The sequence below is a fragment of the Candoia aspera genome, chromosome 1, assembly GCF_035149785.1.
Source record: "Candoia aspera isolate rCanAsp1 chromosome 1, rCanAsp1.hap2, whole genome shotgun sequence".
Lineage (NCBI taxonomy): Eukaryota > Metazoa > Chordata > Lepidosauria > Squamata > Boidae > Candoia > Candoia aspera.
Window position 1 is genome coordinate 198,026,725 of NC_086153.1, and position 12,788 is coordinate 198,039,512.

Consider the following 12,788-nt stretch of genomic DNA (forward strand, 5'->3'; position numbering starts at 1 on the left):
AAACAAAATTTCCTAGAAATCAGAGGTTATCAACCGGAATTTAATTCATGAACAGTGAATAAAGGAAAAAAAAAAAACCCTGATCTGCTCTGAAGATAAATCAGGAGTGATTGTCATTTATACTGAGTTAATTAAAATAAAACCTTTAAGAAGAAAAGTAAATCTACATCAGAAAAACAGTGATGGAAATCACCTAAGCTGTATTTGCATAGATCCTTCCAATTCAGCTGGATCTGGGGATAATTCTCACTCAGGTGTGCACTGCTTATCTTGGACAGATCTACTTTATAAAGGGTAGTTTCTTCTCCATATATAGCTTGTCACATAATTTGCATACTAAAGGATTTCTCTCCCCAGTTCTTTGAAAAGAGAAGCATATGTGGGCGGGGAGGTGAAGGCCCTATAACTAACGTCCTTGCTCTTCTCCTGCATAGCATATGAAATACAGGCATACCTCATTTTATTGCGCTTTGTAGATATTGCATTTTTTTTAACAAATTGAAAGTTTGTGGCAACCCTGTGTCAAGCAAGTCTATTGGTGCCATTTTTCCAACAGATTAGCATTTTTTAGCAATAAAGTATTTTTTAATTAAGGTATGTACATCATTTTTAAGACATAATGCTATTGCACACTTAATAGACTACAGTATAGTGTAAACTATAAGGCTTCTGCTGCTGGTTTAATGTTTGAACCCTTTTTAGTATTTCTGCCACTTGTTTTTAACAGCGGTTGTTGGGTTTGCCTTAGGATTTATGAGGCTGTAACTCAGTGTTCCTAGTTAATTTTATTACTGTCCTTATGTGCCTATATTGTATAATTCCTCGCAATCTAAGCTGTTTTGAGGCACATAAACAGAAGGTGGGCTAATAGTATGAGTTATTGCAGATTGGATCCAAACTTTGTTATACTTAGGATGTATTGAATCAGTCATGGCAACACTCAGTTGCATAAATTTCAGTGGATCTGGATTCAGTCCTGTTAACTAAATCATGACTCATAATTGAATCATGATGAATAATTCTCAGCCTAGTGTATGAGCAATTCCTTTTGAAAAGGGTTGCACTGATACTTAGTTGTACAAAGGTTCTGTCTCATGATGAATTTATGAGAACTGATCCATACATGCAAATCTTCCTTTGATGTTTTCATAGTACTGAAATTAATATGGAAGAAAGTATATTGCCCACTTCAAGGCATGAGACAATTTTAGCAAAGCTAACACCTAATCCACATACATTTTAAACCCAACATTGACAGAAATTCCAGATTTGGATGTGTCTATGTATAGAGGTTGTTAAAATGTGGGTTCTTGCTAGTAAGAGCAAGGATTTCCTTAATCTCTTGGTAAGAAATAAGGTGTGTTTGTGACACACACACACACACACAAAGGTGGGTTTGTGAGACACACACAGAGAATCTGGAAGGAATTATCTGAAGGAGATCCTGGAAGATGTGTCTTGTTTGCTTTATTAATCTCTTCCATAACATCAGATATCCCCTTGTCTTTCTCTCCAAACATCATATTTGTTTTCTTTTTATTAGGGAATTTTATAGAAAGTTTTAAAGCTTTTGAATAAGTCATTAATCATAATATCTTCTTTAGGAAACCTGTAAAAGCAAAATAGAGGCCCAAACTATATATTAGAAGTCAGCAACATATACCTTTGATTACTTGAATGAAGTTTCCAGTCTATAATGCTTATGGTAAAGGTGGGAAACATGATTTTTCCAGGTAGAGTTCAACTTCAGCTCCTATCAGCTAATGCTGAAGGATGGGGGGAAGTATTTTCTAACCACACCTGGAGAGCCATACTTTGCCTGTCCATGTGCTTTATTTTTATTTATTTTCTATCCCACCTTTATTATGTTTATAAATAACTCAAAGCAGCAAACACCTAATACTCCTTCCTCCTATTTTCCCCACAACAACAACCCTGTGAGGTGAGTTGGGCTTTGTCTTGGTTATAATGAATAGCCTTTGTTGCTGCTGCTGCTGTTATATTGTTCCTAATGAAATAGCAGGTATTAAAATACAGTTGACTCTGGTGATTCATTTATATAATAGCACTGAAATTAAGGATATGAAGCCAATTTTAGTGAATCTTAATATAAGCAGACTTAATCCATACCTCCCAAACTAATTGGGGAATATAATTTAGCCATCTATCAACTTTTGTAATTCCCATAGTTTTAGACACAGCTATCAACTCCAGTAACCGAACAATATGCATTTCAAAGTATGTATTGGTCATAAAAGATACTTAAATACAAGTTTTAAAATACACCTAGGTGCGTTAACTTCATGCATGTTTTTTCCAGTCCCATCTTCATGAAAAAAGAAAATGTGAATGTGAGACAGACTAGGAATAGACTGCCCATCCTTCCTTGCAGCATAACAGTATATGGTGGCTTAGATAAACAAGGTGGCAACTGACCACACTACTTACTGATACAATGAAAAATAAACAAAAAACTAAGTAGATATGATCCAACTGGTACTTTGGGCTTAGAACAACTCCAATACATAGCCTTTCTCAAGATGTATTGAGATTACAACTCCCATAATTTCAAGGCAGTAGTTTTAACTTTCATGCACTTGTTTTGCTTCTAACTTCACATTATAATTACACAGAATTTTATTAAAATTATAATTATTCTAGTATACACAGAATTATACCAGAGAGAAGGCTTTTAAATAATATGAATGATTGAATAATTGATTTCTCCATTTTTAATCATCTTCTTATATAGTGTCTGAAATTATATAAGTTGAATGGCAAATCAGTATGAATAAAATTAATAAATGAACCATCTATTGGTTAATTGGATAAAGAGGAGGCTTTTCATATTAAGCTTAGATAATTAATTTAGATTAATTATTGATCTAGCAGAAGGTTACTAGATTGAGGTGGCAGGAGGGCTCAGTAGCTTCAATAATTATGAGAGCAAAACCAAAGTGTAGCTAGAGCTCCTGGGGGGTCACTCTTGCTGGTAAGGTCAAAATGGAGGTTGTGGAATTAAGGAAAATCTAGAATGTCAGTGTCTCTGTAGGTATGAGGGAAGCCAGCTCAAGTAAAAAAGGAAATCTGTACAATCTGAAAGAAGGTGGTGACAAACCATAATTGGTTTTGACCAAGAAAACCATATGGGCATAGTGTAACATTTAGATGCATTTCAGTGCACAGTAATGAGACCCTAGGTTGGAAAGCTCTCCTCTAATTACTGGGGGATGGGTGGGAGGGAGGAGTGTCAAACTTTCATGAGTAGATCCAGATATCTAGATCAAAGACATAAAGAAGTCTGGTCATTGTTGGTGCCAGTACTGGAAGAAGAGTTCCTCACTTGACAAGGATATGTGCAATTGAACATGTAATGTGACAAGCATGAACCAAGGAAAACTTGAAACTGTCATAGAATCAGTGTGGTATGGTGGTGAAGGGAAACCTAGGTTCAAGTCCACCCTCACCAGTGGAAGTTCCCTGGATAATTGTTAGACCAATCATACTCTCTCAGTGCAACCTGCTTTGCAGGGTGAGTATTGCAGGAAAAAGTAAGAAGAAAGACTACACTGAGTTCTTGGAGAAAAGACAGAAGGTAAACAAAACAGAAATGAAGTGTGCTACATTGCATGTTTTAGGAATAAGTGAACTTAATGGAATGAGCCACTTTAAATCAGATGATTCATAATGCCCTAAGACTACAAAGGAATGCAGTGGTGATAATATTCAAACCAGTTCGCTGTATGTGTTTGGCTACAGTCCAATAAATAACATATTTATTGGAAATAGTAAATGTCCAGTAAACATCAGTGTTATACAAGTGTTATATATCCCTACTGTACATGCAGTGATGGAAGACAGTGAGGAATTCTATAGCAAAATGCAGTATCTAGAAAGGACACAGTACTAACTACTACTACTACTAATGACAGACTGCAATGCAAAAGTTGGAGAAATGAAGGGACCTGAAATTACAGGAAGATTTGGATTAGGTAAATGCCATAATGTAGGAGATAGATGAATTTTGTGAAGAGAATTGTTTATTTGTTGTCAACACCTGCTTTAAGCATTATAAAGATGGAAGATACACCAAGATGGAAGATGGAGAATTTTGGAATTGTATTAACTACTTCATAGAAAACAGATGGACAATCCAGGGCAGTCAGGAAAACCTTCCAGGGATAGATTGCAGTAATATCCACAGCAAACCATGACAGTGCTAGAATGAGGACATACACTTGGTGACATCATCAGGAAAATGCTAAGAAAAATGTGACCTGTTGTTTGATGCAGGTATGCAAAAGTCACATTTGTATGATGTCATCACGTGCCATCATTTTGGATCATCACAGTTTGCTGCAGATGCTTCTGAACTACAGGTTACAATCTATTAGACCAGTGTTTCTCAACCTTGGCAGCTTGAAGATGTGTGGACTTCAACTCCCAGAATTCCCCAGCCAGCATGGCTGGGCAACACAGCTTTAGAACCAGCATGATCGGGAATGTGCATGTTTAGTTAAAAGATTCGCTGCCAAAAGCTTACTTAAAGGTAAATGTGCAGGATCACAGCCTTCTCCATGTTTGCAAACATGGCCAGTCTAAAAAAAAAAAATCAAATCCCTAAATTGACCCACATATTTAGAAGGAGTAAATTGTGTGATGTTTATACCCACACCTTTGTGTAAAAGCTGGACAATTTTAATTTTTGATAACTGCATTAAAAAGCATTAATATAGCAAGGGTAGGAAGACAGTTGTTTAACTGAGAAACTGAGCTTTTCTATTCTGAACTGGTCTGGAACAATAGACTCACAATGCAGTGCAACCTCAGCTACCATTGGGATTAATATAAAGCAGATAATTATCAAGTAAAATTGTAGAGAAAAAAATTCAGAAGAGCAAGGAAATTTATGAGCAATAAACACAATTCGCTTTTTGAGGTTTTATTAAAGTCTAATTAAAGGGAATACGAAAAATTAAAATAAGCCCACACAAAATCTCTGACAGATACTCAGTCTGCATAAAATAAATGTGCAAGAAATAGGGCATTGCAGTGGCAAGTTCTACCTCCTCCCTTATGCACTGTAGGGCCTCTCCATGCAAATCTGGATCAGGGTCCTGTGCATTAACCTTTTCTGAGGATTATATATCATATGTTGAGATGATGCCTGCTACTATGATATTGCTCTCATTTTCCAAATACATGTCCTTGCTGAACTTCTGTAAAGGACATAATACAGGCTGCTGCTTTTTTAAAGTAAGAATTCATGTGCAATCAAATAGATGACTGTCTCTCTTCAATGCATCTGGAGTCCTATATAATATTTGTCAGTTTTAAGACAAACATGCTTTCTTCCCTCTTGACAAAGCCAGGGCCGTAACGGGGGGGGGGGGCAAGCAGGGCATGTGCCCCGGGTGCCGCACTGGGGGGGGTTGCCAAAATGAGCACCGGGGGGGCGCCAAAATGGGTGCGGAATCCATGTTTGCTGCAGGTGACACAGACCCTAGTTGCGGGCCTGGGCAAGGCACTCATGTGTTTTCTATCTAAGTAAGCTTGTACAAGTAGAAGAAGTCAAAAGACAGCTGCTTGCTTCTTAGGATCATCTGTACAACAGAATTTCTCCTACTTTAGGGACAGAAGCTTGGATCTAAAGAAAAACAAATAAGCATTGCTTTGGCGTAGGACTTCAGAAGTCTATCACCTGCCATTAGACATCCCAGCCCTTCTGTCATCTCCTGGAACTCAGGATCTCAGCAGCATGGCTTCAGAACCAGTATGATCGGGGTCCCTCCATGCAGAGAATGGATGTGTTAAACAGCTCCTTCCAGATCCAAAGATAGCCCAGTGTATTTGGGAAAGAGTCCTGTTTCCAGCAAGAAAACCTAAATAATGGACCAGTGTTGGTGATGAATGGTTGAAAGGATTGTTTGAATTGATATAAGTATATGCAGCCACACAGGCTGCTCAGCCTATGGTTAAGCAGCTTGAAACCTCACCTTTGGTTAACTGAGGCTTATGCTGGTGATTTACTTACCTTAATATCTCTTATGGGATATTCCCTCAATGAGAAGGAAGAAGGCAGCAAACCCCAGCAAAGCCCAGCCGCTCCTTGGCTACCAATGAGAAAGATTTAGAATTGAAAACTAAACAATAACTTTTTTGTCCTTTCAAAATAAGAACATGGGCTCAACATTTAAATGATGTTGTAGAACAGTGGTTCTCAATATGGGCCATATGGTCCCTAGGGGGTCAGTCTGCACCAAGCAAAGCATGTTGGGAGAGCACACTGCATGCCACTCATGTCTTGGTTTTACATCGTTTCGCACTGCCCAGTGCTCTGGTTTGAAAGCTTGGCCCTGTGCAATTACAGAAAACCTTGAATGCAGTCTCTTTAGAAAATGGTAGTTTAATTGGGAAGCTGAGAACATTACCTGGTCAATAATGAGAGTCTTTTCTCTTACAGCCTTGCCTTTACTCCCCTCCCCTGTCCCCCCAAAGGGTTGTACCAGCTAATTAACTCCACTACTGAGGATGTAATAAATTCTGGAGTATCAGTTTATGTCCTATTCTTTCTGGGCCCAAAGGAATTTCACATGAGGAGTACAATACTATTGACACTTAGTCCCTTCCAAAAATGCTAATATGAGATCTTCTTGAACTTTTTTTCATTTTATATTGAGATAACAAGATCCACATTAAGGGTGTTTGAGATCCCTGCAGTTATAATCATGTAATTATCTCTAATAATACTGGAACTCAGTCCTAAATCTGAATGAACCTTTTTTAATGATGCTTTTAATACATTCCACAAACTTCCAGTAGAACAGGAATTCATAACTTAATTAGAACCAAGAACAGGCCTCTTCTGGTTGCTGCTTGGGCATACAGTAAGTAACTAACTAGCAGAAAGGAAAAATAAGCTAAACTAAGGGAATGAGTACGTTCTCCAAGGGATCATCTCAGAATTATTACACTCTGAACTTAAGGAATATCCCCAGAGTCCTAGATGATAAAAGTCGGCGTTATTCATTAAGGCCCGTGTGGTACGGAAGATGAAAGAATGTTTGTGCTCTTAGATTGATCAGAATGTCTCATCATCTTTGGACCACTATCATACATTCTCTGAAGTAGCTAAAGCTTGTTCACTTAATGCATGCAAACCAATTACTTCTGCTATGTTTGATACATCACAACCTTGATTTGGGTTCAGGTACAGAAATGAAATGTATGAACTGCTTTCATTCAAAAACAGGTGAATATATTCTGCCATACCTTATGTAAGCAGAACTTTTGGAAGTTGAATGAATTATTGTAGAAATCGCATCAAAATGTTGGTTGGATCCAGATTAATTGGTCATGCTATAATTCCACTGAAATCATTGAGGCAAGTTAGCCATGACTGATGTAACACCCATGTCTAATTTAATCCAAGTCCAGCACTATATATTTCTGGCTATTGTTACAGTTATTTCGCATAATAAAATGTGAAATGTCCTTATATTGGTAGTATTTAAACTGCCTCATGGGAATCTAAATTAGTGGTATTCTAGTCATCCGCCTTTGCTGTAGTTAATTAGAATATCATTATTTTTAAGGGTTAACAGAGAGTTACATATTTGAGCGTGGGTTTTTCTCCAGCTTGCATATTTACATATTCTTAGCTTTGTTGACAAATTCATTAGCTGGGTCCATAACGAAGTCAATGTCTTAAATATCGTCAGTGTCACCATGATGGATCTAGTGGTATTCTCAGTACAACTTGAACTGCTTTGTTTTGGAACTGGAGCTGAGTCTGGAACATATTCACATGTGATTTTGTGTGTGAACACAGCCAAGCAGGACTGGAAATGGCTACTATTAAATTATTGTTGGACATATTTTGCAGTTAACTGGCCTTTATATGTAAATTCAAATGTGTTTTGTACTGGAAGAAGGCTGGAATTCAGGTAAAGTACAGTAAAAATTGAATTATTTTCTTCGTTGTTCTCCCAAAAGTTAATGTAATCTTAAACTTCTCCCCTCCCCCAATCATGGGTGGGGTGGGTAACTGTTGGCTTAATTTTCACTTATGCACCTGTATTTGTTACACATTTAGCAACTGAATTTGCACATCAGGCTTTTCTGTAGGAGATACAGGGAAGTACAGCTATTAATCATGTCCTTTTGACAGGAAAAAGAAATTGGCCTGGCTGAATAGTCTTGATGACTTCAGTGGAGGCAAAGAAGAAAAGAATTATGGCTTCTCTTGATTTGTGTAAGACAATCATCTGGTGCAAAGAAATCAGGCCACTAATGAAAATGGTAACCTCAGCAGGAGGCAGCATCTAGTAATTCCATCTGGACTTCAAAGTTAACCAGGGCTGGGCTTGGTTACTGCTTGGTTCTGAGACTAAAAGGGAACCAGGCTAGACTGAAAAGTCAAAAATCATTTCAGAAGGCTGCAGTTAAAGAACTGTATTGTTGCAAAGAAATGAAAATCACCAGGAGTCGAGTTCAATCCAAAGGAGTCTTCACCTTTAACAAAAATGTTGACATAAGGTCAACCTGCTTTTCAGCTTAAAGAACATCTTTTTTTAAGTAGTTGTGGTGGCATTTTTCCTTTTTTTTCCCCCTCCAATCCTAAAGAAGCCATGGGCAAGCTGAAACCATTCTATGCCCCTCTGCAAGCCAGTTAGGATCACAGTGGTTGAAAAACTGGTAGCATGATTTTGAAGAGACTGAAATGTTTAAAAATAGACTGTAAGCCATAAAATAAGTTTAACATAATGTATAAAATGAAAAAACAAAAACACAACCCCTACAAACCCAAGAGGAAAAAAAAGAGAAAGGCGTGGGTCTACCCATTTTGCATCATCAGCCTACCTGCTACAGCTCTTGGCCACCCACTATCAGCCTGCAAGTATCAGAAGCCTTCCTACCTCTGACCTAAAAAAATACCTCTTGTAGCCCAGAAAGGGATGCTTGGTAGCATTGTCAATGTAGTGTCAGCCTAATTTCACTTTATGCCAGAATAAAATATGAACTTACAGCAGCACAGTCGATCTTGCAAAGCAAAGACATGGGTGCTTTAAAGCTTCAAAAAAGTTTCTTTATTTGCACTGAACCCCCACTCATCAAAGCACCTCTTTCAAATGCTTTGTCTAGTCGTGCCGCCCAGCACAAGCTCTCTGTAACATCAGAAGGGAGAGTGCTATGTAAGGATCTTGATGTTGCAACAGATTGCGCAGGTACAAGCTCGCCTGATCCCTGTCCCTATTATCCCAAACTGTATTCTCCAAATGAGTGCAAGTGGTATGTGTGTATCTGTCTATTTCCTCTTGTTTTTACTGGTGCATTTTTCCCAGTTTTGCCCATAATAGTCTACTCCCAATGCACGTAACCTTCTAGTGTTTAGATACACTGACACCCTTTACAGACTTTTTGCTGAAAATGGATAAAAATAAACTGCTGATTGCAGGATTTATTGATAAAAAGGATTGTTTGTGGGAAGAAGGAAACTATGATGTGCAATATGGGAGAGTGGAGATGGTAACTGCTATGTTTGTAACTGATGCAAAGAAGATTGGAAGTCGGCTCTTTAGATATCTTTCTTTTTCTTGCTTTTTTGTTATTCACTTTTTCTTTTACCCTTTTATCTTTTTCTATTTCTTCTTCATCTATGTTTCTGTAGTTTTTTAAGTCTTTGTAAAATCTTTTTTAATAAAAAATATTCATAGTATTTAGGTACACTGGCCATACTTTTCACACAAAAGCATCATAAGATGAACAGTTTTGAAAAAAATGTTACTGTAAAAAAAAATAAAAAATAAAAATAAAAAAACAGTATTAGTTAAAAGCAATTATCCAAGATGTAATCCTTTAAAGAAAAGCAAAGGAAAATGAGCCTTTGGAGCCATGTGAAAACAGCTGAATATGAGACTTTTATTTTATATATACAGTATTTACATAAAATACTTTTAGCATTGACAAAGACCCAGGGTTAATATATTTCAAATGTTCAATTACACCAGTTAAATATTCAGTCAGGAGTTCTTGGATGGTTGAATGAAGTGATGGGTTGATGTACTTCCCATAATAGGCTGTAGAATGTCACCATTTACCAGCTGCATAATGTTAGGCGTAGTTGTCTGGAGGAATTATGAAAAAGTGTTCTATACTTGTTTTATGGACACTTGCTACCTCATCAGAGAAACACAGTCAGTCTGTTAAATAGCTGGAAGTTATCATTGTTCTGCGCCTGTCTTTGAGTCCTCAAATAGAACGTGCGGTTCTTGGAGCCAAGCATCCCTTCGGTGGCTGAGTTGAAGCTGAGGCTGGACAGTGACCTATTAGGGCTGTTTTGATTGCAATTCCTTCACTGAGCAGAGGGTTGGACTTGGTAGCCTAAAGGACCTCTTCCAGCTCGATGATTCTGAGCTCCTGGTCAGCTTCTGTATATGGAATGGGGAGAGGGTCAGTGGCCTAAGTACAGTCAAGGCAGGAGAGGTAGCCACTTTGGGCCTGCAGGCATCAAGATCCAGCTGGTTCTTCTGTCTTAAAAAGAAAACCTGGTCATGGTCTATTATAATGCTGGCAGGTGTCCAAAGAGGAACCTAGGCATTTGGAAGTGGCGTGATGGGCGGAGGCTGAGCAACAGGTGGAAGGAGGCCAGCATAGCAAACCATCTCAGAACATACTGAGAGTGACCACTAGATGGCAGAGATACAGAGCAATCTAGTTCTTTGCTCTAGTGGTCATTCAGAGTTTTGCAGCTCAAATCTCTAGTATTCACACTATGATTGCCATGAACATCCACGGTTGCTGTTCCTCCCAGCTTGGGTGCATGTGCCCCAGGCACCAAAACAGGTCTGCTTCCCCTCAAATGTACCCACTTGCATTTTAACTGATGACTGACATGGCAGGGTAGGGGATGGAGGCATCTGAGAGGTTTGCCTTCAGGCCCACAGAGTTCCACTTACACCCCTGAAGAGGGCCATCATCTTCTCCTTTGCCTCCAGTATTAAAATGTCCTGTGCTATGAATAGCTTATCCTCTTCATAAAATACACTATATTTTAGCCTGGCTCACGCATGACCCTAAGGAACATGCAGTTTGTTCTATCATGGCACAATCTGTGAAACTAGCTATTCACTATAGCATATAATGATTTATGAACCAAGCCATTCTGGCTGTTCAATATACCATGACTTTAAAAAATCTTATTATTAGTGCTATGTGTAGACCACGCCATTGAATCAACCTATGAACAGGAAGCAGGACTATACTGATTAGTCCTGTTCCCAATGTATTGCACACTAGCTTGTTCCACCTCAGATATCCACAATCATGCAGTGCAAACATCTGCTATGCAACCATCTCCATTGGTACAGCTGCTTTGCAGATGGGCAACAGGACTCACACTTGGTTAGACAAAGAGGCTTAACTCTTCAGAGAAATAGGGTGGCAATTGGAATTTATAATCAAGAGGGGCATATTTGTTCCCCTAGGATTGCCACTAGGAGTTAGCACTGGAAAAGCAGCAGTTGTGGCCCACATGAGCAGATCCTTTTTGAGAACAAATAGCATTTGGCTGCTCCCAGGAGCCATCTCCGGCCTAGGGTCACTATCCATCCATTGATTCAGAAATGGTTCTGAGGAAGAGACATCAAGACAAAGTGGCTGCTGAAAGATCTCCAGTCAGCAGGAGAGTTATGCAGTGTTAGATCATTTTTGCCTTTTCCTAGTAATTCTTACTTATTTTCAAACCTCAAGAATTTTAGTCAAGGGTTTCTCTCAAATAGATATTAGTAATTAATAATAATAATAATAATAATAATAATAGTAATTTAAAATCACATTGTCCGTTCTAAATTAAGCACAGTTATCTTGTACTGCCTTTTCAGAAAATTTGTTCAGAAATAGGTTTCTGCTTTACTCACTGGGTGGTTTGGTTGTTTCTTTTCTTTCCTTTATTTTCCAAGGTCCTATCTTTGGGAGCCGATGTACTGCCAGAATATAAACTTCAAACGCCTCGCATCAACAAGTTTACGATATTGCACTACAGTCCTTTCAAAGCAGTCTGGGATTGGCTCATTTTACTGCTTGTGATCTACACTGCCATCTTCACCCCTTATTCTGCAGCGTTCCTTCTCAATGACAGCGAAGAACAGAAGAGGCGGGTGTGTGGCTATTCATGCAACCCCTTGAATATGGTAGACTTAATTGTGGATATTATGTTTATCATTGACATTCTCATAAACTTCCGAACAACATATGTCAACCAGAATGAAGAAGTGGTAAGTGACCCAGCGAGAATAGCAATTCACTACTTCAAAGGCTGGTTCCTAATTGACATGGTTGCTGCAATACCTTTTGACCTGCTGATTTTTGGATCTGGCTCTGATGAGGTAAGCTAAATAGAGCACAGCTTGCTTGCTTGCTTTCAAATGTATGTGTCATCCCATATGTACATGCAACATGCTTCCCAATAGTAGATATTATGAAACATCTGCTGACTGCCATAAGGAATGGAAGGTAGCCACCAGCTCAGTTCAGAAATAATCCAAAAGCGTGATTGCTCATCACCTTCCCCACTTTGTTTGCAAGCACAAGGAAGAGAACTGAATATTCAAACTTACAGCAAATCATAGACTGACATTTTGTCTGAGCCACAAACCATGATTTGCACAAAATACTATTTTTCCCCAACACCAGGGGAGCAATGTGGAATATGCACGTGTGTGTTAATCTGTGTGACTGCTGTATGTCTGCATAAGAATGTCTATTATGTGTTGGATGTTGACTGGAAA

General features: G+C 38.5%; 1 protein-coding gene across 1 annotated transcript in view; it reads left to right on the forward strand.

Annotated features, from left to right (window-relative positions):
* The window catches only part of KCNH7 (potassium voltage-gated channel subfamily H member 7), a 325,788-nt gene that overhangs the window by 223,334 nt on the left and 89,666 nt on the right, over positions 1–12,788 (forward strand). The window contains exon 6 of the mRNA XM_063318289.1: positions 11,961–12,386. Coding sequence (XP_063174359.1) covers positions 11,961–12,386 — 426 coding nt within the window. The remainder of the gene's footprint in view (positions 1–11,960; positions 12,387–12,788) is intronic.